Consider the following 26,538-nt stretch of genomic DNA (forward strand, 5'->3'; position numbering starts at 1 on the left):
TCCATACAGGTGTGACCCCTGGTTTTCTGCATCTCTGGAAGTGATGGCAGCATCGAATGACTGCCTAATGCCAGAGGGGACGGGGATCACCTGGCAGAGCTGTGTGTGGCTCCGGCACCTCCCAGCCCGTGCTGCTGACGCCCTCCCTCAGTGGGAGCACGCAGGAGGCACAGATGTGCTTCCAGCCCCTGCCAACACGCCCTTTGTTTGCTCTGCAAGCACTTCACTGACGTCCTTCCTGCTTCTCCCCACCAAGACAGTGCCTCTGTCTCTACTGTTTAACCCTGTTTGGGACAGGTGCCTTCCTGCACTCCTGCTCTGAGTTATAGCCTCTCCCCTACCCCTGACCCACCTGTGTGGCTAAAGGGTTCTCCCATTTTGGCAGAGATTTTCATTTTGGCCAGTGGATCCCCAGCATGTGCTGCCAGCTGTCCTACAGATGAACATTTTTTATTTTGGAAGAGGATCTCAGATGTCTCTCAGTTTCTTTCTGGCATGGAAGGATGCACAGGTTATCCCCAAGTCTCTGCGGCGGAATTGCTCTCCTAGTCTTCCAAAGGGAGCTCACATCTCTCCCCCTCTTCGTTACCAAAATGGAAATATGTCTCCTGGTGATGACTCTGCAGTGATGATGCCCATGAGCTGTTGTGTTCACCCTGCGGCTAGCACTTCTGCAGGTGTAAGTCCTGCTGTGAGACAACGAGGAGCAGCACGGGCACAAAGTGGAGGAACCATGAGATGGATCCAAAGAGACTAATGAGATAAGGAAGATCTGGGAACTGCTATTTTGAGATTTATTTCCATTAGAACAGGTCTGATAGCCCCATCTGGTCTCTCTGTATCTGTGCCCCAGACCCCAGGGGAATCTCTTCCCAGCAAGTTCCAAGCAAAATTTAAAGAAAAAACTCCTGTCTTGTGCAATCAGGGATGTGTCACTGACCAAATTTTACCACGCACAGGGACAAGAGGGTCAAAATGCTTTGTGAATGTGTCCCCGTGCAGGACTACCAGCAGTGTCAGACCCAGCCTCCTGGCACAGTGGAGCTCCCTTTGCTACCCACAGGACAATGGATGGCCAAAGCTCGTCATCCTCGCTGCGTGCTGAGGTGGTGGGAGGGAGCTTACACAGCATGAAACTCACCCAGACCAAAGATCAGCCCAGGACCTAAGCAACACTTAAGTGCTATTTCTGTCCCTCTCGCAAGCATAGGAGGAACAGAAATGTGTACAGGCTCCTCGTGGGAGTGACGGTCATCCCTGGTGAAGAGCCTGTGTTTATCTTCAGAGGAAGCTCCCCTTTGAGTTGTACCAGCACTGCCCTCGGCATGCTCACTACCGACAGTCCTGCCACTTTCCTCCTTTCTGCAGGCTGTGACAACGCTAAAGAAAAGAGCAAACGGGAGGCACAAAACCAAGTTCGCACTCAAGGAGCAGCCTGCAGAGACAAGTGGTTCCTCTCCCATTCTGTGGCATCGCAGCGGGCTCCAGCAGGTACCACTTGTCACCTAGCCCAGGAACATCATCAGATCACACAATGACAGAGCACGCTACTGTGCAGCCTCCAAAGCAGCTGGCTGAACACAACAGAGACAAGTCTGAATTGCCATTTTGCTTCTAACAAGCTTCTAACAGCGCAGACCTCAACTAACTTGTAGGTTGTTTTTTTTTGTTTTGTTTTTTTTTGCCTTGATGTCTCCCTTTCAGAAGGAGACTCAGAATACGCTTTGAAAAGCACAGAGTCAAAATGGAGCCGTGTTTACCCGAACATCCAACCCCCAGAGTCATCTTTGAAGGTATTTTTCACACCATGAAATACAGAAACACGAGGAAGAAACAAACCCACTGGGGTACTAGGTTAAAAAGAAACACATGCCTCCTGTTTGGCTGGTTTATTCCGGCTTCGTTCTGACATCAGTGTCACAGACCCAGTGAAGCACAGTGGTGGATCTGACTCAGAAGATAAGCCCTTTGAAGAGTTTCACAACGCCGATAAGAGCGGAGAGAGTAAGAGCCCTGTGAGTGCAGCCGTAATAGATGGTGAGCGAATAGATGGGTCCTAGCAGCAGCAACCAGAAGTGCTGGGCTGGACGGGGGACGAACAGGTGGGATCGATAAGCAATCACCGCATGACGGATTAGTCTCATTTGCAGTGGGTCCCTTCTGGTAGGAAAAGATGAACAAAGTTGTCTCCGTTTAAAAGCAGTAGGCAGCCTCCTGAGCAAGAGGAGCTGGTGGTGTTTTTAGAAGCCATCGTATGCAAGCTGGGTTAGCAGAGGCTAAGTGAAGTAAAAGAAACAATTTGTATCCTCCAGAGATTTCCCCTCCAAGTATGAAGTAGACACCACTCTCCTTAAGATTTAAAAAAAAAAAAAAAAAAAAAAAAAAAACCACCCACCCACCCACACACACAAAATATCAAACAGAAATCCTATAACCGCAGACCCGTGCAGGGTGGGAAGGAGCTCAGGAGATCTCCAAGCCCCCGCTCAGAGCAGGGCCAACACTAAATGCAGACCACATTGCTCAGGGCTTTATCCAGACTGGTCTTGGGAACCTCCGAGGCTGGAGCTTCCACAGCATCTCAGGGCAGCCTCTTCCTACTCCTCAGTGTCCTCACAGTGAGAAATCCTCTCCTCACACCCAGTCTCTGCCTTCCCCATTCCGATTTATGAGCACCGTCTCTCATCCTCCTGCCGTGTGCCGATGTACAGAGCCTGCCTCCCTCTTCACAGCAAGCTCCTCACGGGTGCAGGGGGGCTGCACATTTATCAGTGTCCGAATTATCCCATGGACAAAACCAGACACCACATTTCAGATGGAAAAGGGGCGATCGATTCCCCCTCCCTTACAGCCACGCTTCTGTTGGCAGCTCCAAGCCTCCTTTGCACACCCCTGGCTCGCACCCAGCTGCTGCCACCCAGGACCCCTAAGACCTTTGCAGCACTCCTCTCAGCCAGCCCCAGGAAGGGTCAATGAATTGCTTTTTGCCCTCGCTGCATCTCTTGAGGCTCGTGTCGAGCCATTCCTACAACTTGCCTCGGCTCCTCGGAATGGCAGCCCCCCCCCCAATTAATATTTTTTTCTGTTTCAAGCACACAGACTTCCTTGAGGACACATCTACAGGGCCATTTTTAAAAGAACAAGATGACTAATGAGGAGTGACGGTTCAGGAAAGGCGAGCAGTTCAGAGCCACGTAATTCTTGCCCCAGAGGAGCACAGCCTCTGCAGTAAGGTTCACCCATGCTTTCTCTCCGCTTCTGTTCTGAACAGAAGAAATCGTCCTCAGAAAAAAGAAAAAAAAAAAAAGTTTCATACTGGCATTTTATGGCCAAAATTCCTGGCCTATTCTAAGAAAAATACTTGCTGAACAATATCTGGAAAAGTTTGCCCATCTTTGAAGCAAAGGCACTGGCAACTTTGCAATCTATTGTGCACGGTGATGCTTTGCACAGTACTATGCAAAAAGAACTTCTCAGCACATCTCCAGACCCCATGAGGTTTGCTGGATTTAGTAGGAAAATGTAAGTATATTCCTTCCCCCCATGTTGTCATGCAGCAAAAGAAAAAAGAGGCTGATGTATTATGCCCTGGGGCATGTATTTTCAACAGATTTGGGAGGTGGGAAGCAGCTACAGAATCTGCTCTGCTTATCATATCTGGGAAGAGAAAGCACCAGCTTGACTCGCACACTCCCGCAGAAGTTTGTGGTGTGGGCAGCTAGGGGAAAATCCGCACGGCACTTCGTTTCCTAATTGGAAGCGGAGGACAGTGGTGCCAGAGTCACCCCAACCTGGCGGCAGCCTGCCCCTGGTCACCGCACACTGCGAACACACTGTCCTGGCAGGTGGCACCAGATGGCACTCTTACACAAAAGCTTCTTTTTCTCATGCTCTGCTTGCAGCCAGAAGTTGTATTTAAACTATAAGGAGGTACCAGCTATATGGGCAAGGGGTTTCCCGAGTTCTGACTGCAGCCCCTGTGGCAACTCAGGTCAAAGTGGTGATGCCGAGACATAGTATTTCCACACAGGTAGGAGAATAAATGGTCCTGGCATGCAGCACTCCCATACCAGCACAGCTGCATCCGTGCAGGGTATATAGGGAAGGAGGGGAAATGCAAGGCTCCCAGTGATGGGTCCTGGAGCAGCTGAAGCCCTGCAGTCGCCAGCGGGAGCTGCAAGCACACAGCCGGGCTCTGCTCCTCCTGCAGTGTCCGGCCGTGGCTGGTCCCTGAGGCACGTCAGTATCCCGGGGAGCAGGAGCTGGTGAGCTGTCTGAGGCATGGGACCGCCCGAATAATCTCTTTCCCAGAGCTGCTGTGCCTCCAGACACCAAGCGCGGTGCACCTAGCCTAGTGCAAATTGTGCACCTCTGCTTTCTCCTCCGCGCCGGAGGCAGTGCAAAACAGTATCCTGGGTACCTCTGGGTATCTCATGTGCAGAAGTGGATTTACCAGGCACTTAACAGCCACAGCCCTCCTCTCCCTGTCTCCTGCTCTGGTGCTGTGCTGCTGGCATCACCCCTGCCCCTGCCACCAGGACGGTGCTCGGAGCTGCCCGCATTGCCCCGCCGGGAGCACGGGAGGTGCTGGGGTGGGACGGGGGCACGGCAGGGATGCTCGCCCACCTTTGGCCATGCCAGCCCTGAGGTGGGGCCCTCCTGCACCAGGGCAGAGGGGCAGCGGGGTGTGCAGCACCAGGGCTCCCTGAGAGCCCAACTCGTGGTGCTGGGGCAGGGCAGGAGCCCGTGCACACAGAGCGAGCTGCCAGCCTCGGGACTCGGCTGGCTCCTGGGAGAAGCCAGGCGGTTTCCTCGGGGGTGAACAATGCCCCTTTGGTTTCTTGGGGCTGGCAGCACCCTTCCCTCCCGGGTCACACCGCTCCGAGGGGGGTGCGGGGAGGATGCTCCGTGCCTGGCCACCACCCTGCCCAGGGGTTAGGGGCAGACAGATAGTGGGGGGGAGCCCCAAATCCCTGGGGTCCCGCTCCCACCGCCCTGCGCTCCTATAGCAAAAAATAAATAAAAAGAAGAAGCGAAGGCAAAGCAGCGGTGTCGGGCAGGCAGCGAGGGGCTGCGGCACCCCCACACCCACCCTCCGGGGGCTCTCCCCTTACCACATTGCTGAGGAAATCCGCCTCGCTGAAGTCTCCGAGGTCGAGGAAGCCGGGTCCGGCGGCGGGGAAGAGCCGCTCGGCGGGGAAGGGCTCCAGGATACTGTCCATGGTGCCCGGGGGCCGGGGGCTCGGCGCTGGGCGCGGGGGCTCCGCCGCTCCCCGCCCGCCGGCCTCACAGCGCCGCCTCGCTCCCGCCGCCCAGGCGCCGGCGGTCCATGGGGCGGCGGGGCCGGGGGCAGCCGGGCAGCCTCCTGCCGCCCAGGGGGGCTCGGAGCCGAGCCGAGCCGTGCCGGTGCCCCCGCTCGGGGCGAGCTGTCAGTGCCCCGCTGCGCGCAGGGGCCGGCGCCGGCCCGCCCCCGGCCCGTGCTGGGGAAGCGGCGGGCGGGCCCTGGCGCGCCGACACCCCCTTCAGGCGGCTCCCTCTGCGGGTGGTTGGGGGGCTGGGTGGCCACAAAGGGCCTGGGGAAGGCGAGCTGGCCTCAGGGAAATGGGACTGAGGGTCCCCGTCCCCTCTGAGCCCTGCTCCCGCTTATGGGGATCCCGCCGAAGAAGCCCCAGCGCTGCCTCAGCGCGTCCCTGCTCCATGGCTCTGCGGGAACAGGCTGGCGTCCCAAGGCCAGACCCGCATTTGGAAATCCCCCGGCCAAGTTTTGGGGTTCCTTCTGCACGGCCACCACCGGCTCGTGCCCCGTGCCCTGTCCCAGCACTGACAGCACAAGCCCGGCACTCCCGGGCTGCTCCTCGCACAAGCGGCCGCACGCTGCCTCCCGCACACAAAAGCCGTTCTGCTGGCGCACACAATGGGCTCTTTCAGTCACATTTGCTTTTACCTCATGTTTCAGTCAAGTGTAAAGAGCCTTGGGGTGAAAGGGTCAAAGGCATAAATTCAGCCAAGATGGAGTCACGCCACTGTTCCCGCAAAGTCTTTTAATTTCTTACTTCTACAAGGCAGGAACAGCATTTGGAAACCATCCTCCATGCAGGTGAGGTGCTCGCCATCCCCACAGAGCAGCACTCAGATCTCATGGTGGTGGTAAAGCATTGGGAATAAACCACGGGCTGTCACACAGGACCACCTCAAAGCTCTCCCACCGAGTACAAACACCTCTCCTGGCCGCCCTGTCCCCGCGGGGTGAACCCCACACGGGTGCACACTCCCTCCGCATGGAGACGAGGGCCGTGCTGGCTCCTTAACAGCAAAGGGACAGTAAAGTCCATGGCCAAACACGGATGTTTGGTTCCACGCCTTGCCCACACGAGCACAAAGCAGCCTCCTCTCGGGCCACGCGCTGTGTTTGCCCTCGGCGTGAGGCCGTGGGTTGAGATGCTGCGAGCTGTGGCTGCTGCATGCGCAGCACGGGCGGCCCAAAGGTCAAGCGAAGAAAACCTCGCTCGTTTGTCAGCACCCAAAGGGGAAAACGCTTTGGCACATTCAGACAGGAATTGTAAGGTCCGTTCTGAAGACTAAAAGATCCCGAAACACCGAAATTGGGCAGTGCAAACGTCACCTCTCTGAGTGTTGCAGCTGTTCCTCGGGAGCCAAAAGCATGGCTGTGAAAAAGATACGGGGCACGCTGGGGTATAAATGTAGGAATCCTCCTGCAAAACCTTTAACACGTGTAGAGTTTCCTTTCTGCTCTGCCGGGGACTGATGCAGAGTAGCCAAAATGCCATGCCACACCTGGAGCAAGATGGGGATAGCAGGGCAGAGGCCAGAGGAGGGCAGAGAGAATGAAAGGGGTGGAGAAAAAGGGGCTCTAAAAAGGGACGGAGGGAACTGGGCTGCCTTGGCATAGGGAGAAGGTCCCGTGCCTGCAGTCTGCAGGCATTCGGACAGCTGCGGGAGGCAGGAGGACCAACAACTTACTCCTTCACCATGCTGGGGGGCTGAGCAGTAACAGACTTGCCCCATAGTAAGAAATCTTTAGATCAGGTCACAGAAAAACTGACACAAAAGTACTAGGAGGTGCCTGGGAAGTGGCAATGCGTCCTTCACTGGAGCAACTTCATGAGCAAGTCCTGCAGACTTCTCTTGGGACGCATATAGGGCTGATCTGGAGCCAGCCTTCAGGTAGGGGCGGCACCACGTGCTGGCTCAAATTCCTTTTCAGCTCTATTGTCTCTGATCTTATATTTAGATTTATTTGCAATCTGATTGCAGCAGGGGACTGAAACAGCGGCTGCGTGTGCTTAGACTGATCAAGTCTCAAACCGACAGCAGATAAGCCTTCCTGGCCTTGCAGCCTTTGAAGCTGCGGATGCACATGGATGCCCAAGATCATTTTATCGTTGCTGATAAGGGAATAATCAGCCCCGTTCTCATAACAAAAGCACCCAGCTCTCTCATACTCTGCTCTGCCCTGTCTTGCTGTCTCTGACACCTTCACGGCTGTGGGGTGAGAGTGGGAAGTGCAAGTCCCTTGTTGCACGAGGCAAGGGGACCGGGCTCTGGGCTGGGACATGTGTGCAGCAATCCAGGGCACCGTGCAGCCTGCAAAGCTGGAGCTTTTGTTTCCCCCGGAGCGAGCCAGGAGGTTTCACAAACTCGTAGATGAGTGTTTCTTGAGGAATGTGGGGCGAACTGCATACGTCAGTGGTTTTTGGTTTGCTGCTTGCACACCGCTGTGCTACAGGAGGAATCCTCTGGCCGGGGTGCTTGTGGGGAACATGGTGAGGATGGAAATGGGACCTGGCCTCATCCATGGAAGAGGCACGGCAGTCCCCAGGTGGTCCCTTGGGACGGTGTGTGAGGACACGAGCAGTTGCAGACCCAGCCCTCAGGCTGTGATTTCATGTAGTTTTTGTGGGAACCACTCAAAACCTGTGAAAAAGCGATGGCAGGGGGTGAGGAGTCTAGAAAAATCATCTTCCAGCAAGAGGCAACTTTCGAGGAAGGACTTGCAGATGCCAGAGTCGCTCTCTGCCCTGTGTTCAACAGCCCCGCCTCATCCGGGAAATCCGGCTCCGTTTTGATTTCCTTCCAGCGGCGTGTTTAGACACTTTTCCCTCCAGCTGCTCCCTATTCCCTGCCTCCCAGGCAGGTACCGGAGCACCTGCTCCTGCTGCCAGCAGGGAGGAAATCACACCTCGCTCCGCTATTTTCCACCCTGGGGGGGGGAGACCCGTGAAATTGTGAACCTGCTGCCGCCGTGCCGAGAGGGAGCAGGTCGCGTTGCTCGCCTCGCCTTGCGTGCAGCTGCACCAAAGAGAAGCTCTGCCTGCGAGCAGACACATTTCATGGGGAGCTGCTGAGCCCAGCTAGGTGCAAGACGTGCCGGAGCACTCGAGCGAGGCGCAAACACACGCATGTGTGCGTGTGTGTGAAGGGAACGTACAGCACAGCTCGTGCTTGCTTTCCCCCCTCGCCTGGGAAGTGCAGGGGAAAGTGAAGAGCGTATTAATTGCATGTTTGCATATGGCAGGGATCCATGAATGCTGTGGTTTCAGTGAGCACCCTGGTGCTATGTGGGGAATGAAAGGGAAGCTGCAGAGCTCGGTGCTGCGATTATTATTCTTCCTGGGGTGAACTTTGGGCCCTCGGAGAGGTCCCCATCAGCCTTCTGGGCCAGCAGGCAGGGACGCAGGGAGTCCAAGACCTGGGGGAAGGAAAGCCTTGAACATGAGACCAGAGAGCCCAGGCTCGCTCCTGCACAGAGCCCTTCACCCCCTCATGAAGGCAGCTGAGCTGCCGGTGGCAGGATCAGTCACACCAGAAAGTGAAGCTCAGCTTTCCCATTTCGTTGCTGGAGCACCACACAACTTTCAGGGTGACAACTGAGGGAAGGGCAACTTCAGCGTGTGGGCATCTCTTTGGCCGGCAGCTGAAGGTACAACCCATTATAGGAATGCTCTAAATAACCTCCCTCCAGGAAATTTGGGTGCGTGAGAAGCTCAGGACAGCAGAGGAGGGTCTGTGCAGCAGGGCGGGCATGCAGGGGTCTGCAGGAGCGGGGGGCCAGGGGTTAACAGCGAGGTCTGGATCCACAGGCAGCACTGCAGAGGAGAAAAGCACAAACCAGCAATTCCGGCATGTCTCACCCCAGTTCAAATGACATTGTTTCAGTCCTGTCTGCCTCGCCCCTTGGTGGTAATTACAGACTTTCACTAACGGGGGAACGAGAGACACGGTGGAGGAAACCTTCATTACAGGCTTATCTCCCAGAGCAAAAGCAAGCCCAGAGTAATGTCTGGGGCACGATGCCAGGATCAGCCACCAAAGCAAAATGCTTACATTTAGCACAAAAATAAAAGGGGGAGAAGTGTTAAGTGATTTGGGAAGATTAGAAGCCCACTGTGCTGGCTTCTGCACAGCGCTGGGCGCGGGGAGCGCTTTGGCGGAACTGGCGAGCCGCCCTGGTTTGAAGCACTGTGGCTTGCATCTGATGTTCTTCCTTCCTTCCTACTTCGCTCGTGTCCCTGGCTGCCTGTGCGTGTCCCTTTGTCACCCCTGGCAAGCACCAGCAGGCAAGGAAGGGATGGGGCCCTAGGGATGTCTCTCCTCGGAGCAGCAGATCCTTGGCAATCAGTTGGTGGCATCCGTGGCCAAGCCCTCTTCCTTTGCACACCTAAGCTGTGGTTAGGACACGTGCAGAAGAGCAGGCTTCCAGAATCCAAAGCTGAGGGCTCCTTCTCACTTTGTCTTCCCTGTACCACAGGCAGCTCTGCTAGGAAGGCATTACCTCTGCGCAGGACATCCCTTCTGCCATGATGCATGGCTGTGCCCATTGCTGTGGTGCAGGTCTCCACGGAGGGCTGACGCCTTCTGTGGCAAATGCAGTCTCCTTTCCTCTGCTGCTTTCCTCCTCCTCCTCCCTTGTACTTGCTGTCAGCGAGTGACATGGATGCAAACAAAGTTCCAGTCCTGGCCCCAGGGCATCCACACGTGAGCCTGGTGGCTGCTTGCGGTGGCATGCTGACGTCGGTGTGTATGGCAGGGCTGGTTTCAGCAGCAGGAATTTACCTGCAGAGCTTCTGTTCCTGGTGGTGACACCTTGTTCTGGCTGGGTCTGGGGCTTGTATCAGTAAGGTTCTATAAACTGAGAGCCCCGTCCCACACGGCTAAAGGCAGGGGAGAAGAAAAGCCTTCAATCAGATTGCTGCTCAGATGTGCCTGGGGACCTGGCTGGATTTTAATTGTTCTTTCCCACTCAGTGAGTGAGCACAGGAAAAGATTTACCTTCTGGCCTTCCCACTTGGGCATGTTGACATTTCCAGGCGGCACTTTCCTCTGATGGAGAGCTTTGACGTCAGGTGGGCTGATTACAGCCTGCGGTGCCTCTGACTCATTTGGCGACGGCCTGCGCAAGGGGATTTGTAACGTGCCTCTCCGCTCTCTATCGCTCGTTACGGCTGGCTTTAAATAAATAACGCTGAGCTCCGCTCACAACTGGAGCGAAGACGCGCTCCGCTCAGCCCCAGACGCACATTGCCATGGCGACAGATGCGGGCGGGCGTGCAGAAATGTCGCTGGGAGCAGCCAGCTCCACGGCCCCTCTCCGTGCCGGCCTCGCCTCCGAAGAGCCCGAGTGCGATGCACAAGCACGCCCGAGGGCAGCTGCGCCGGGCAGGGCAGAGAAACGAGAGGTTCGGGGCCGGGTGGTGAACGGGGATACCAGCATCCCCAGATCTTTTGCCTTCTCCAGGAGTCGCGGGACATCCAGTGCATTTCCTAAGGCACGTGGAGGCCTGGCAGCGTGGGAGCTCCTCACCTTCCCCGCTCTTCCCTTAGGCGACTTCTGATGGTTGCAGAGACCCGTCTGATGGTGCACCCCCTGCCAGGAATTTGCAGGGGGAGCAGCAAACCAGAGTAGCTGAGGCTTGTGCCCCGCTGGAGGCTTCGGAAGGGGCAGAAAACAACTTGAGCCAAAAATCCAGTCCTCCAGCATAGATCAGTAGGCCCGAGGAATGTTTTCTAGGTTAATCCTCATTTTGCAGGTTTAATGCTTCCCCAGCCGGGGTGCTGAGTCTGTGTTCTGCCACAGCCGATTTGAAAGTGGCCTTACCTCCTACAGTCACTGTACCATGCCATGCTGGGGAAGTTAATAGCACAAGAAGGGGCTGAACATGTGAAATGTTTTTTATGACTGCATAGATTGAACCACATTTCCATGACAAATCACTGAAATTTGAGAAATCTAATTTACAACACAAATTCCTTTCTTTTGTGTGTCTTTCCCAACTCAAATTCAAGTCAGAAACTCTCTGGGTTCTGCTGCAACTCTCCTCTAGCAAATCTGTGGGTGTAAGAAAGATGAAAAACAATTGCATGAGGTCTCCAGGGCTGGTCCACAATGACTCCAAACCCTAAATTGCTCATCCCTGGAGCGTGGTTTACGACTGCAATGGATCCTGGCGGAGCTGTGTAACCAGCACTTAAATAAAGGGGAGGCAGCGAGCCCTCCTGCATCAGTGGCATTTGTTCTGGGAAGGGCTGACCCAGGGGTGGCCACAGCAAGAAGGTACCGAAACCCACTGTCTCCTCCTAGAAACAGAATTGAAGGTCACAAAGTAAAGACCCCTGCAGCCGCTGCTGGCCTCTGATTAAAAATAAATCCCTTTCATGGCCAGACAGTGGTTTGGGAAGGGGAAGTGCTGAGCTGTGGTGAAAGCTCGGAGGGCTGGTGGCGGTGCGTCCTGCAATGAAAACAACAGAGGCATTAATTCAGGTACTCTGATCTTCTTCCACAGTAAAATCCTGATTTTTAGTGTGCTTTCACCTGGGAGCAAACGTGAGAGCAGCTCAGTGTGAGGAAGGACAGAGGTGAGAGGCTGTGTAGTGTCCTACGGCAGGGCCCGGCCTACACGGCCACAGCAGCTCTCCGATCCCATCACAAGCCAGGCATCTTGCAGCGTCCCACACAAGCATTCATCCCGGTGCCAGCAGGTAGGTTTGCCCAGATTTTGCTGCCTGACCCATCCCGTGTAAGCTGCTCTTCCCTCCCAGCAGGCTGCCGTCCTCTCCTCCTTGACCAGATACCCAGCCGAGTATTTTTGTCTTGGATCGCACAGTCCCAATGTTACAATTACCCGCTGACCTCAAAGACTTACTTTTCAAATTACCCTTCTTTAGCAAACCCTCTGTCTAGTGGGTTGGGTGTTTTTTTATTTTTTATTTTTATGTCTAAATGGTTAAATAGTGGGTGTGGTTGAGGAGAGAGGAAAAGAAGAAAGAGGCTGACAGGGAAGGCGGGAGGGGGAGGGTTGTGAGGGTCTCGAGTGTCCTCCTCAGGATGGAAGAGCCTGCGTGCTCTGGAGAGGAGACATCAGGCTTCCTCTCATTCCTCAGCAGCATCTTCAGGAGGGTCAGTTCTCCTGGCTGACAAATGCCACTTCAGCTCTGAGAGCACAGCAGTCCCTCTTCCTCACAGGTACACCTTGAGACCTCCTCTTGCAGCCACCACAGGGACCCCACAAATCCCCCACAAACCAGCACCCTTTGAACACGGTGTGAAAGTTGGCACCTTCCTGTCAACGCTCACTGATGTTGAACGTAACAGAAGGGACAGGTCAGCACCTCCAGAGTGCTCAGGGCCTACAGACAGACAGGGCTAGGCCAGGGCGAGGCAGCCACAGCTGCAAAGATGTATTAGTGGTAAAAAATGTGTAATATAGGTGTCATTTTTCCACGGTGCTGCTCGGCTGGCAGTTTCATCAAGTCCCTGCAAAGCTTTGCAGAATGCATGGAAACCTCTTGGGAAGGGAGAGCTGAGCATCTCAGGGATGGAGAGCAGGAGGGAACGGGACACCAGTCTGTCCTAGCGAGGTCAAAAAGGGAAGCAGCTCATGGGCTGACTGGAGAAAGTTCAAATCTGCAGCAACACCTCACACCCAGGATGCTCACACAACTTCTTCAGTTTCCAGCCCACCAGGGCTTTCCCTCCATGCTCTAAATATCTTTAAAGCCCAGCTGAGATGGCTCTAAAGCTGAGAGCCACTGTGAAAGATAAGGCTCTGAGTGATACCAACAGCTTCAGCTGGGCTGGTTTTGAAAGCTGGCCTTTAAACTACCTTCTGTCACCTGGCCAGCGGCTGCTCTTCCAGCCGCCTCATGCTCATGTTGTTCTCCATCACCTTCAGGCACACATGTGTCTCAGACTGTGTCTCAGTCCTGGTGGGCTGAGCTTTCATTGTGTCAAACATCACCAACAAAAAGCCAAGACCCTGCTCTGTGCTGCTGTGGCTCTACCTCAGTGTCCCAGCCAGTTGGGAGGGGATGCTCCTCTTCCCTTCATTCCTCCTGTGGCTCCCTGTGGGCACAGCATCTTCTCCCCTTCACTTCATGAACGCTCATGCTGTGGCACTGCCCCATGCTGTCGCAGAGCTGGCCTTACCCACCTCTGCAGTGGATGCTGCATTTCATGGTGGGTGAACAGATCTTGGTCTGGGGTGCGGTTCTCTTGTCAGTTTTGAGAAATGCTTCCAAAGCCTGTGAAACTGAAATGGATTCAGACCGACTACAGGCTGGTTAGCACAGCCCAGGCTGGGGCAGAAAGGAATATCAGAGCTCCAATTAAGTGATACTTATAAATGGTGGCATACAGTGATGATGAGAGAGCATGCGAGGACACAATACTTCTCCCATTTGGATTTAAGAAGCCAAATCCACCTACTACCAACATTTTTTGAGTGGTGTTTATTTCACTGGGTATCAGCAGGCAAGGCATCATTCAGACGTTTTCATTTCTGAAATAAAAAAATAAAATTCTAAACTCTGTTCTTCTAATGAGCTCGGGTAAATTTGCTCCCTTTTGCAGACCTGGGGTCAATCAATTAGTGTCTGCTTAGGGAGAAGCTTAATTACGCTCAGATAACACAACAGAGTTTTCACCCCCTTGCCCTCCCTCTATACACATCCTCCTTCACACATCTGGATAAAAGCTTCGCTGCAAAGCCTAGAGAGAGCAATTGCTTCAAGCAGAGTCCCCGAGAGCACGTCCAAGCTCCCGAAAAGCATTGCAAGCTCTTGCATCATGCAGAGGCAGGAGAAGGCAGAGCAGCTAGGAAGTGAGAAGATCCACTCCGGCAGCTGCTGCCACAGGGGCAGGGTGTCACTCGGAACAGCAAGAGGTGCCTGAGCCGAGGAATCGCCTTGCCACGATTTATCCGTCCTTTAGCAGAGGCAGGATTCCTCCCCGGCCGCCTCGCGATGCCCTCGCGGTGCTGCTCCCGCAAGCAGTGCTGCGCCAGCCATTCAGAAGTAGCCTGAAATCTGGCTCCAGCTGCTCGGCTTTATTAATGACAGAAGCCCTCGAGGGGTGGGATCCAGAGGCATCACAGAGATTTTTTTCCCCTTTCCTAAGCACAAAAGACAGAAGTGGAATGCAGCTGAGGAATGTTTCGCCCTTGGAAGGGATGTAATAAATCTCCTTGGATGTGATATTTGGTTTATTTTGTGGGAGTCATTCAAAAGGAAAATGCAGATTGTGGGGCTTAGCGCTCAGCCTATGCTGGCAAAGGATCCCCGACAAAGAATGTTCATTGGCAGGGAATGTCCTGACTTTGCAAGTGAGCAAACGCCTCTTTTTCAGTTACTCTAAAAGCTGTCTTGTTATTATATAAAAGGTTGCTGCAAAGCAGATTGTGATCCAGCTCCGCTAGGAGAAGGACAAGCAATAATTGGCCTAATCTGCAGGAGAAAAGATTTGGGCTGCGCTCAAGAAAGTGCTTTCTTCCCAGGAAGGTCTCCTGGGTCGCAGGGGGCTGCTGGGGCTGTGGTCCGGTGGCTGGAAGCCTTTCGCACTGCTCGGGGTGACTCCACCTCAGGGGGCGGGGGGAAGATGGCTTCAAAGGCTCGCTGAAGTCCCTGCCAGCCCTCTGGTGATTATTCCTGGTGTGTGATTTTTATTTAACAGTGGGAGTGCCCCCTTTGGAAGGATTCTTCCCCGGCTGAAGGTCGCTGGATCTAGGGATGGGTCAGCAGGCAGGGGTGGGGGGAGAAGCTGGCGGGAGGGACCTGATGTGCAGGTGGACTTGATTTACTGCAGAAGCAAGGAAAAAAAAAAAAAAGAGAAAAAGCCCAGAGGTGACCCTGAACCTAGCAGGGAGGTGAGGCTCACCGACAGAGATCACGGCTGGAGCCTCGCGGCTGTCAGCAAACTCCTGGGGAGAGGTCGCGACGGAGGCCGGGCGGATGGCAGCAAACCATCTGGGAACCCTAAAGCGGGATGAAAGGGAGCTGGTGGAGGAGCAGCAGACTGCATGGAGCCAACCTCAGCTGCCTGCAGCGGCTCCACCACTACGGGAATCGCTCCCGAGGTGGGGGGGCAATGGGAAACGCAGCCACGTGTGTGGTACACAAGCTGTTGTACAATGGTGTAGGCTTGGTGACTGCCAGGGGTACCAACCCAGCTGGAAAAAGAGAGCTCATCGCTCTGCTGGTCCTCCAGAAATGCCATTCTGGGGTGCTGGGGATCCGCCTTTCTCACGTGCTTGTGAGAAGAGATGAAAAAAAGGATACCATTAGCAAGGAGGTGCTTGTAAGATTTTAACTTCCTAGACCAGGAAGCGTGTGTTCGCAGCCCACTTTTAAAAGAGCCCCTCAGGTTGTTGCCCGCCGTTGTCAGCTGCTGGAAGGATGCCTGCATGTTTGCAGCATTCCCGTTCTTGTTAGGGAGCACAAATATCTTCTGTTCTGCTCCCCACGCTTTCATAGGGAGAGGAGGTGCCCGTGTAACACAAGTGACCTTATCAAGAAGCTCGCAGTCATGAGTTATTACCAGAGCTGGACTAAGCACTTTGCTGCCGTTATCATTGCTATTGATTATTCATTTAGAGCGAGCTGCAAATTTACACAGCGCTTAATAAACACAAAGTTTCCTGAACTGCCACTAGTGACAGGAGAATTGGGAGGCCTTTCTTTTAAAAAACAAAACAAAACAAACAAAAAATAAACCGCACACCAAACAAGCGCACCACCAAACTGCAATTACATCATATGTTATTTTTCCACTACAGCACAAGGCTCAAGAGCAGAGGAGCTGCCTCCACACTCTTTTGTGCATGAGCACATCAGGGTATTGTGCGAGCAGATAACGCCTTACCAGACAGAATGGAAATTTTATACCTCTTAAAATTTCCCCCAAGTTTTCCAAAGAAGCTGCATTTTCCTCCTGCAAGAGCGGGGCAGGATGTCTCAGGCCATGATGCAACATGGGGAGTATAGTCTGGACTGAGACATCTGTGGCCAGGGAAGTCCAGCAATGTAAGATTTATTAATTAATTCCTTTTGGTCACAGCACCATTATACCATTATTGGCACAAATATTTTCACTCTTTGGCCAAATTTTTTGTTCATCACCTTAAAAATGAAATTTTTTTGGCTGAAGCCTTTGTAGGTATTTTAAGAATGTTTTTTTTACAGGCACCTCTGAGAGCTGGGCTGATTTCTCCTACCCTCTTCATCGTACATCTGAAAATATCATTTTGTGCAACGCTTGTTGACAAAGACTCAAAAGAAGGAAAGGGCAGAGCAAACAGCTTTGAGGACAGGAGGCTGGAAGATGGGAGGAAAGACTAGAAGTCATGTGGCCTTGAAGAACAGGATAGGAGCACAAGCTGAATCCAAATCATCTCCAATAAATTAAAATGGCAGGTTGGACAATTCCCAGGAGAAAGCACTGGGTCAGGCCTGAGGGGGGCTGAATCATCACATATTGGAGCTTGAAGAGGACTACAGAGAGCACTGAGCTTAAACCCAGTGTTTGGGAGGAACTCAGGTAAGGGAAAACAAAGACTTGAGGGTGATTTTTGGAAAGAAAGAAAGAAACAAACAAAAAAAATGAATGCAAAAATGACATGCCATGCTACAGCAGAAACTCTGTCAGGAAACCAGGTGAGACACATTCTCCCTGGAGGTGGGAATATCCTCTAGGAGTTTGGGTCCCCCACTGCCAGTTCTGCTCGCCACACGGAGGTAAAGCTCTGCCAGTCTGCATTCACTGCTTTCACGCAGTTTACATTGGCAGCTATGGACATTGTTCAGCTGGACGCGGGTGTGGCTGAGTGTGCCCAGGCCCTTTCTGCAGTGCTTCTCCGTGCCTCAGAGGCTGGCATGGCCAAATGGCCCAGCCTTGGAAAATATTATCATCTCACAGCGAACACAGGTTGTGAACTGTACCCAAAGGAGGCCAGCCTGTACGCAGGGAAAACTGGGATCCTTAATGAGCAGCTGGGGGAAATTCCCTCGGCTCTGCATGTGGAGTGAAGCAGAGAAATCAGCTTTTGAAAAGTTCACCTGGGAATACTACCTTACATCTTAGCCCTCAGACTCTGCTTTCAGCGTGATAGCTCCCTGTGTGCCACAGACACAAACCAAATTTCTATTTTTGAAGGACTGGACATGTGTGGATGAAACATTTGTCTGCCTCTTCCACGAGGCTATCCTAAAATACGTGATGAGGCATTAACAACTTGAGGCTGCAGGGTCGTGCAGCAGGATTTCCCTGGGGAAAGGGCCCTGGGAGCAGGCTTCAAGCTCCTTGGCCACGCTTCAGGCACATCCCAGCACAGCTCTGCGATGCCATCTGTCCAGGTATCTCACTGAACCTCTTACTGTACAGGCCAAATGCCTTCTGTTCTGTTCTGTGTCATGACCATATAGGGAATTACCTAGTTTTCTATTTTTTTCTAAATAGTGTTTTTTGTTTTGTTTTGTTTTTGTTTTTCCCATATGCTACTGCGGACCCTGGTAAATACCCACTAAGGCTAAGCCAGGGTGATTCTGCCATGCACGGTGTTATTGTAGAGCCCTTGCCAGCGCTCTCCACAGAACATTTCAACTTCACTTTAACCCACCACTGCTCCATCTGTACATCTCAGTGCATTTGCCAGGCACATATAATGTGATTCAATTTGATCCCGGAGATTTTCTACATGGGCCAGTAGGTATCAGAGTCTATGAGTTATTTTGAGCTCGTCTGCGACATCCAATTCCACCCACCAGGCTTGCACAGATATATAAATCGTGGAGGTGTCTAAAATAACAGGCCCTGAGGAAACATCTGTCACCTCCAAAAGCTTGTGAGGGAGGAAGAAGCATTCAACTCAGCAACTTAAGAGAATTTTCTTTTAGCTCCAAGAAAGCAGAGAGCAGCGGGAGGCTTTGTGACACAGCCCGGATGCCTCAGCACTCAGACTTTCGCATCGCTTTCACAATTTACTTGGCCTGTGAAGGTAAGGCAAGCAACACATAGGTGCTGGGCAATTCGGATGACCTCTGTGCCACCTAACCTTTGCCTTCAAAACGAATGGGTTACTTTTCTCCCTTTTTGTTTCTGGATACATTTATTTATTTATTTATTTTCCGAAAATTGGCTGGTTGGGAGCCTTTGCAGCCAACCCCTCAATGAAAAAACACGCAGCTTGCCATGTCGCAAGTGGCACAGCTGCTCTAGTCCTGAAACCTGCCACCTCCGGTGCTGGTTAAATATAAGGGCATATATTGCATGTCCTGCAGCTGTCGATCTTTTGGGCAAATTTGGGCAGATGCTGATGATAGTGTATTTTCACTCCCTGCATCCTTTTGAAGTGCTTCTTTGCTTGGACCACAACACCCCTAATTCTTTGCTGCCCTTCATAGCAGAGAAAACAGCAGTAGAACTGTGGAAGAAGGGTTAAAAAAACGCAGATTACATGTGGGGAACGGTGCTTATGGGGTGACCCACGACAATGTATGCACACGTGAAGGAAAGCAGCACACACAGCACAGCTGGCGCTGCCCTCCAGCCGCTGCCGAGGCAGCAGGGCACCAGCGGGGGCGAGAGGACCCGCTCGGGCCGAGCCCCCCTCCAAACGCAGCCCCCAAAGGGCGCCGCGGTCCCCCCGTGCCTCCCTCAGGCCCCGCCGCCATCACGGGGCTGGGCGCGCTGGCGCTGACGCGCTCGGCCCGGGCCGGCCCGCGGCGGGGGCGCCCCCTGGCGGCGGGCGGGCGGTGCCGCGCTCGGTGCGGCCGCCAGGGGGCGCCCCCGCCGCGGGCATGGAGATGGCGGCCGGGGTTGGGGAGGGGGGGGAGGAGGAGAGAGGGGCGGCCGCCATCAGGAGCGTTTGGGCGGCGCTGTCAGACTCATTGGGACTGATTTCGGGTGGCTCGGTGATCCTTGGGGTCCCGTGCAGCTCAGGGTGTGCCTGTGGGTCTCCCGGACACCCGCATCCCGGGGATTTGGAGGTGCAGGTTTGGAGAGCAGCTTCCTCTGCAACCCAGTTATGGGATTCACAGAGAGCGCTGAGGCCTAGGCAGCGAAAGCTCCTTTATCAAACACTTTAACCTCCAGATATCGTGGTACAGACACTGCTGCACCCTGCAGAGGGGTCTGGGACAGCTGCGGCAGCCCTTGCCTCCAGACAGGGCCAGCGCCCTCGTGGCACGCTCACGGCGGCCTCACGAGCCGCTAGGTCAGGAGGGTGCTGCTTGGAAGGCAGCACCGAGGTGTAATGGGGTCAGAGTGCTGAAATAAGGTGTAATGAGGGGCTGAAGGTGCGGGGCGGGATTTATGTAAGAGCAATCGAGTTTCATGTAAAGAAGGAGTGAGGGAACCTGCCCCTTCTAGTTAAAAAGATCAGCAGACTGACTAAAACCACCTCACCGGTACCCAGACACTCCTGGATGCAGAAGCACATTTAAGTATAGAAGATGCTAGAGAAAGAGGTAACAGGGTCCAGGCAGCCCGTGGTTTTGTTTCCTACCCGGGACAGCTGACTCTGTAACTCAGGTGTAGCAGCAGTTCATATGGCAGAGCCAGTTTTGGCTGACAGCATGGGTACTAATTGGTGTACCAAGAGCAGCGTGATCTTTCATGCCAGCTACAAACTTGCTGAGAGGCTGGGGAAAGACCCGGGCGCTAAACCCCCTGCAGCCGTGGCTGTCCTGGTAGGAGTTCCTAGCTGGCAGCTGGCTCCGGTACGTCTCCAGTGCTCCGGCAGCAATGTGGCCATGCAGTGAGAAGCACTCCTGCTCGCTGTGTGCCATTATGTTGCTGGTGTCATGTCATCTGTTCCCGGCAGGAGCCTAGGACTGCAGTGCAGGAGGATGGGATAAGCAAGGAATTCATTCCTTCCGCTTTTGTAGCCTTTTGACTCGTGTTCTGAATTGTATCAAACATCCCCCTGTTGCAAAACCACCTGCTCTTTTAAAACAAAATCCAAACAAAGCTTGAAAATAAAAATAAACGTGGAGTTAATCCAGTTTCCACAGGTTTCCTCCCCACCCTTGTAAAAAATAGGATTTTTAAAAGGGGATTGTAGCACTAAAGTAATGGGAAAGCTCTATATTCAAAAAGCGATCAACCTTGTGGTAGGTAACGTATGATTATAACAACACGGAAGCTTACACAGACATGAATGTTTTTGTTGACAGTGGACCAAACTGGGAAATACATATACAGCTGACAAAGTGGTGTAAACAGTAGCAGATTGTCTTAATTGTATGGAGAGTTGCCTAAGAACATCTTCACAGGTTCTTGATGCAAGCAAGAGCTGACCACCAGTGCCATTGCAGTGTCAGTATCTTTCATATTTTATATTGATGTAGGCTCACCACAGGCTAGGATATGTGGTTTCTTCATAGAAGACACTCCTTAGGCTGCCTTGGGCTGCCCACCTGTCTCCAGTTCACACAGACGAAGCAAATTCCACAGAAGCAGGAACATAGAGAGGATTAGAAAAATCCGTAAACTCATACTAAGTTAGGAAAGATCTGCAAGAAAAAGGGATTCAAAATGTGCCAGAGGAGCTGAGTACACTAATTTGTGTACTGCATTTTGTAGGAAACTATACAGAAAATAGTCTGTGGATAGAAATATGAAGGACAGATACATAAGAGATTATGAAAGACTGCAGGCTGAGCTGTCCAAGCCACAGAAGGCACAGGCAGAGCTTTCCCAGCCACTGCGGAGATGCCCACCTGCAGCTAAGTGCAGCGAGCAGAGCACCGGACACGGAAGACTTCCTGATGCACAGTCTGAAGTCCAAATCATGGACACACGGGCTCGCTACACGAAAGAAAGAATCAGGAAGCTTTTAAGGAGCAGCTTATCCTGGAGCAGTTCACCAAACATTATATCTCTTCTAACAGATATTCCACAGGCACTTTTTCACTCCCGTGTAGTGCATCCTTACTTAAAAGGGGGAATAACTGGACGATCAGCTAGTTCTTCAAGAGATGTTGACTACATTCAAACATGCTATATTTGGAATAAATACGTATTGGAATAAATACCACAGAGCCTCTGGAGACTGAAGATTTTGATTTGGTTAGAAAGGTGTCAAATCCAGAGCCTGGAGATATTTAGCTCTATTTTTTGCTGTCTACCGCAGTACCTTATTAGCGCTTCTGATATTATCATCTGCTTTAATAAACAAATTCCCTCAAACAGCAGTAGTCCCTAATAGATCCCTCTTACATTCCCATCTCGTTGGCCACATATTGCTTACTGTGCTAAGTGCTAAATGGCTCTTGGAAAGTGCTAAGAGGGTGTTGTGAAAGGACTAAGCTGAGTCTCACAAACAACTGCCTGTACAGAGAAATAGTGCTGTCAGCAGGGGCGTGCCAGCAGGGCCAGAGGTGGCTTGGTTGAAGACCCCTGTCCTGACAAAGCTGAAGAACTGGACTTCATGGTTGTGTTCTTAAGGTAATGAGACATTTCCACCTTGAGGAAATGAAGTTTTTCTTGATCCTAACTGAAGTAATACAACTGGATACTTCATCACAAGTATTCAACGAGATCAGTATGTTCCTGCTAACCAGGTCAAGTTCATCTGCTCTGCTGCCTCCACCAGAAACCAGCTCAGCACTTGATAATTCTTAGAAGAGAAGAACAATTCTTGGAACATGGTGGGAACAAAGCCCAAAGGCCCCCAAGCTAAAACAGGAACATTGCTTCTTAAGCCCCAGCCAAAGTCAGGAAAAATATAAGACAACAAATGAGCCATCCTGCTTAAAAAGGTACTGGGTCTCCACGACAATCCAAGTGCTCCCTGTCTAATCAAAATTGTTTGGGCGTGGGCAGAAAGAAGGTAAAACAGAGCAGTATTTTTTATCTTCTCCAATGTGTGGCAGCATGTTGGGGCTACTAATAGGCATTAACCAGTGTAGTAGCTTCAGCCTGCAAGTAGAGGGGAAGCATCGCCGTAGGAGAAGCCACTTAATTGCAAGAGCATTTCAAGAAAGTGGTGTGCACAGGGTCTTTCCAGAGAGTCGGTTCCCTGGGTGAACCAGCTCACTCTGTGGTCTTGGGTTGTTTTTCTGCTTATGTATCAAAGTGCTTAACTGTGAGGAGATGTGTTCCTGGGGACTGTGATCACAAAACACTTTCTTGACTCGTTAGTCACTGTCACTTAGGGGATCTCTGTTACGTAGGGCTGGAGCAAATCTTTGGGTAAGAGCTGGTGTGGGCTGGTTTCTGGCCTAAGTAGTCATATGCTGCGCCTTATCAGTGAAGGTACGTGTTTTAACTCTAATCCAAAAGGTTAGCAAATAAACAAAACAAAAAACCAACACACCAGTCTTTAGTTAGTGATTATTTTGCTTATTTTATAGGGTGCTTTGGATACTTTCAATTTCTGTGTAAAAAAAGATGTAGTATCATGAACACTGATGGCTGCATGATAACTTTTAATTTTGCAATATTTGCAATTAAATTACTGCAGGTTAGATGCTAGCTAATACAGTTAAATAAACCAAATGAATTGTTTTTTAGATGAGTAACACATTTTGAAGGCACATTTCCCTTAAGAAGAATAGCATCTGTAATTGTTTTACCAAGCTACTTGGGTTCTGAAATGTGTTTCATTTCGAAATGAAAAAAAAAAAGGCCACAGAGCCTGTTATCTCCTATGTAGTGCTTGTCGTCTGTGGGCCTGTAAGGAAAGTTTTTTATAAGGAAAGTCAGTTTAAGTTATTTATGGGGAAAAGCCGGAATCATCATCTCATTTTATCGTTGGTGCTAGTGTGGCACAGGGACAGGTGAAATGCTTTCCCCACAGTGTCATGCAGCAAGTCCAATTTGTCCCAGCTCCTGCAACGTGCCCAGCCAGTCCTAGGCCCACCGAGCCATGCACTCCTCCACCGTGCTACTTCTGCTCCCCGGCTCCACAGCAATCAGCACGGTTCAGTGTCATTGCATCCTTCCAGCTACGGGTCTGCTACAGAGGGTACAGTTTCCTAAGTGATGTTGTTGGATTTCCATACGGCTTTCCAGATTAACAACTTTTACTCGATCCTTATGTTTTCTTGACTGTTTTAGAAGATAGATATATATCTGCTACCTCCACTTCATCCAGAAGAAAGGACACATTCATAACTAAATTTGAACAGTGGAGGTTAGCAAAACCTTATTTGCCACTAACCATTGGCTGTGCTTTCCTTCTCCAGGCTGAGAAACGGTGAAAAACTCAGTGGGTTCCAAAATTGTTCTCTCTCTCTCTCTCCTTTTTTTTTTTTCTTTCTTGATTGTTTTGTTTCCTCAATGAAATTCAAAGCTCCAGTATTCAAAGAAACTGCAGCCAGCTTTAAGGAGAATTGAAATCGCAGAGGAAAATATTGTCCTTTTTTTTTTTCAGTTAAGTCACAGCAGAGACCAGCAGCTACGGAAACACAAAATGTCCACATGGATGTAGGCAAGGCACAGGAGACAAAAGCAGAGACTCCCTATACTGGCAAGAGCTTAGGCTCTTTTTTATTGTCCCCTGGAAGCCTCCTGGGATCTCCTCACCAGGATGTTCAGAAACAGCTTCAGAAGAGGTTGGGGACATAATTCATGGCCTTTTTGCACCAGCTGCCACAGGGTCTTTTTGTAACTTGATAGATGGAAGGAAGTTGCTCTGCCCTCACTGTCAAACTAAATATTGCCATTCTGGGGTTTATAGCAAAATAAATCATTTTGTCTTCATTGCTGGGGTGGCACAGTTCAGTTGTGGCCACCCTGTATGCATGCCTTGAGCTCGTTTCCATTTGCATCCTACATTTGCTGCCTGCTGGCAGGCCTGAGCACACCTACAGCATCCTCGACGAGGTCTGTCGCAGTAGGTTGAACGACACTGTGCACAGCCACCTTGGTGGCTCCTTGACTTTGGTCCCTTAGGAATAAATGACAAAGGTTTTCATCCATTTCTGGAGCTTTTGTTTTGAAAAGAAATGTCTTGTCCTGCTCCCCGTGGTCAGTAAGAAGACGTGAGCTTTATAAGCCAGCAATTATCCCACTGTTCTCCAGCCTCACCTTTCTTAAACAAGCCTTCTTTACTCTTTCTTCAGAGGACATTGCTTTCTAAACCTCTTCTCGGATTTGCTGCTCAGCCCTGAAATCTCCTGTTTGTGGATGGCCTTCCTGTGCCAGGAGGAGCAAAACAGTACCTGCTGTGTCGTGCACCCAACACCCAGCATTAGCTTTGCCTTTTTTTGGAACAGCGTCACACTGTTGACTCCTATTCAGTTCATGGCTCACACCCTGAGCTGCCTTTCTGCAGTACTGCTGCCGGGCCACTTATTCCCCATTTTCTCTTTGTGCTTTTGATTTCCTCCTCTTAAGTGTAGCACTTTGCACTTTTCTTTACTGAGTCGTTGATTTTCTCCAATTTAGCGAGATCATTTTGAATTCTCAGTCCATCCGCCAAACTGTTTGCATCCTCTCCCAGCTAGATGATGTCTGCAGATTTTATGAGTACTCTTTATTCCCTCGTCACAGGTTGTTAATGAAAATACTGCATAAAATGGATTCCACACAGATGTTGGAAAGACCCTGTTTGAAAACTCCTCTAAGTATGACGGAGAGCAATTGACAACTGTTTTTAAAGGTATCTCGCTAATGAGTCACGCACCTACTTTCTGAGGATTTCATCTAAACTGTATTTTCTTTGTTTGCTTATGAGAATGTCGTGTGGAGTGGTGTCAAAACCCTGTAAGAATCCGAATGTATAGGAATTGTACCTTACTTCTACCTACAACGAAGTTTGTATAGACCCTACACTAACCTAAGCCAAGAAGAGTATTTTCATATGGGCTTGAGCTGATTTATTAGTTTGTAACCTTCAGTTCCCTCACAGCAATTTTGCATGTAGCCATAGCCTCAGTAATTGTCTACAGTATCTCGGTGATTAAAGCTCATTCAAAATTCAGGCAGGCTTCAATAAAACATTTTCCTTCCTTGCTAGGACAATATGTAGTCAGGGGTCAGAGACTTTTTACAATCCCAAATTCAGCGAGGGAGAAGTTGGCGCTATCTATTACACACACAGCAGCGAAAAACTCCTTTGCAAAAACATGAAAATGTAGGTTGATTCCTGAAGTTATTTCTTCACTTTGTAAAATCCACATTGAAGGAAGCACAGTGATGTGTGCTAATAATTGTGTATCCCATCAGTCTAATGATTTTAATTTATGTACTATTCTGTACTGCTATGAAATTCCTGATGCAATCAGTATCATTGCAAGAAAGCAAAGCGGTTCTTACAGATGAGTTACAAATCCTCATTAGCCATCAGATGTTACATTAGACGAGCATTTGCTATATCCTCAATATATTATGCACTTTTTAGTGCTGTTTATTGGTCACCTCTGTACTTAACAGCCTCCATCACCCCAGTATCCAAGCAACTTGATCCTGCATACCCTAGTGTTAAAGAGTGGCCTACCCCGAAGAGATGCTTTTCTTTTTAGGGAAACTAGTACTGCATCTCAAGGAATGAATGGTTGTGATTCTATAACATTGGAAGTGACTAATCCCGTGTTGTAAATGGGATAAAGGGAAATGGAATGTATTTTGAGAACAAACAGTAATCATTGACACAGTAATTTGCATCCCTAGATGTTATAATAATGACTAAGTATCACTTCCCCTTGTTTGCATAAGGAAGAGCAGGCAGAGGAACCCAGTGATTCGGCTATCGCACAAGCCGGTCGCTGCAGAAGATAAGGTCTGAGCGTAGACCGCTTCTCTTCCATGTTGCTTTCCTGCCCTCTGCTACGTGTTTGAAATACAGCACTGCAAAAGATGCGGCCCTTTCCAGTACAAAATAACTCTGCCAGGGTTTCGCTCGCTCGTTCCAGAAAGAGCCCGGTGCCACAAGAGTTGGTCAAGACTTGTGGAGGATTCGAGAGGCAGAGCCTTCAGAAGAGCTGGTTTGGATGGGTGACTCGGGATTCCTGGCAATTTACATCCATTAAGAGCCAACAGCCTCAATCTGTGCTGTCTTGCTGATGAAGCTAACATATTTTTGCTGCCTGAGGAAACTTCCTGCTCTTCAGAAAGTGATTGCGACTGTAAGGACCAAAGTCTATTCAGCGACCCTTCTGCTTCACCACCGACTTGCAGGAATTTAAATGGGAAGTGCTCACTGAAAGTGGATCCTAGAGGTGTGTTTGTACAGCAAGCAGCTCTCACAAACATTTCGAGACAGGCAGTCCCTAGGAAGCCAGCACCACTGCATCGGAGAGATG

General features: G+C 51.2%; 1 protein-coding gene across 2 annotated transcripts in view; it reads right to left on the reverse strand.

Annotated features, from left to right (window-relative positions):
- Nucleotides 1-5,456, reverse strand: part of CREB3L1 (cAMP responsive element binding protein 3 like 1) — a 43,188-nt gene extending 37,732 nt beyond the window's left edge. For both annotated transcript variants that reach the window (XM_082762261.1, XM_082762260.1), the window contains exon 1: nt 5,115-5,456. In XM_082762261.1, the coding sequence (XP_082618387.1) occupies nt 5,115-5,222 (108 nt within the window). In that variant the 5' untranslated portion in view covers nt 5,223-5,456. The remainder of the gene's footprint in view (nt 1-5,114) is intronic.
- Between the last annotated feature and the right edge of the window lie 21,082 nt (nt 5,457-26,538).

This window comes from Aythya marila (assembly GCF_965140915.1).
Source record: "Aythya marila genome assembly, chromosome: 5".
In the NCBI taxonomy this organism is placed as follows: Eukaryota; Metazoa; Chordata; class Aves; order Anseriformes; family Anatidae; genus Aythya; species Aythya marila.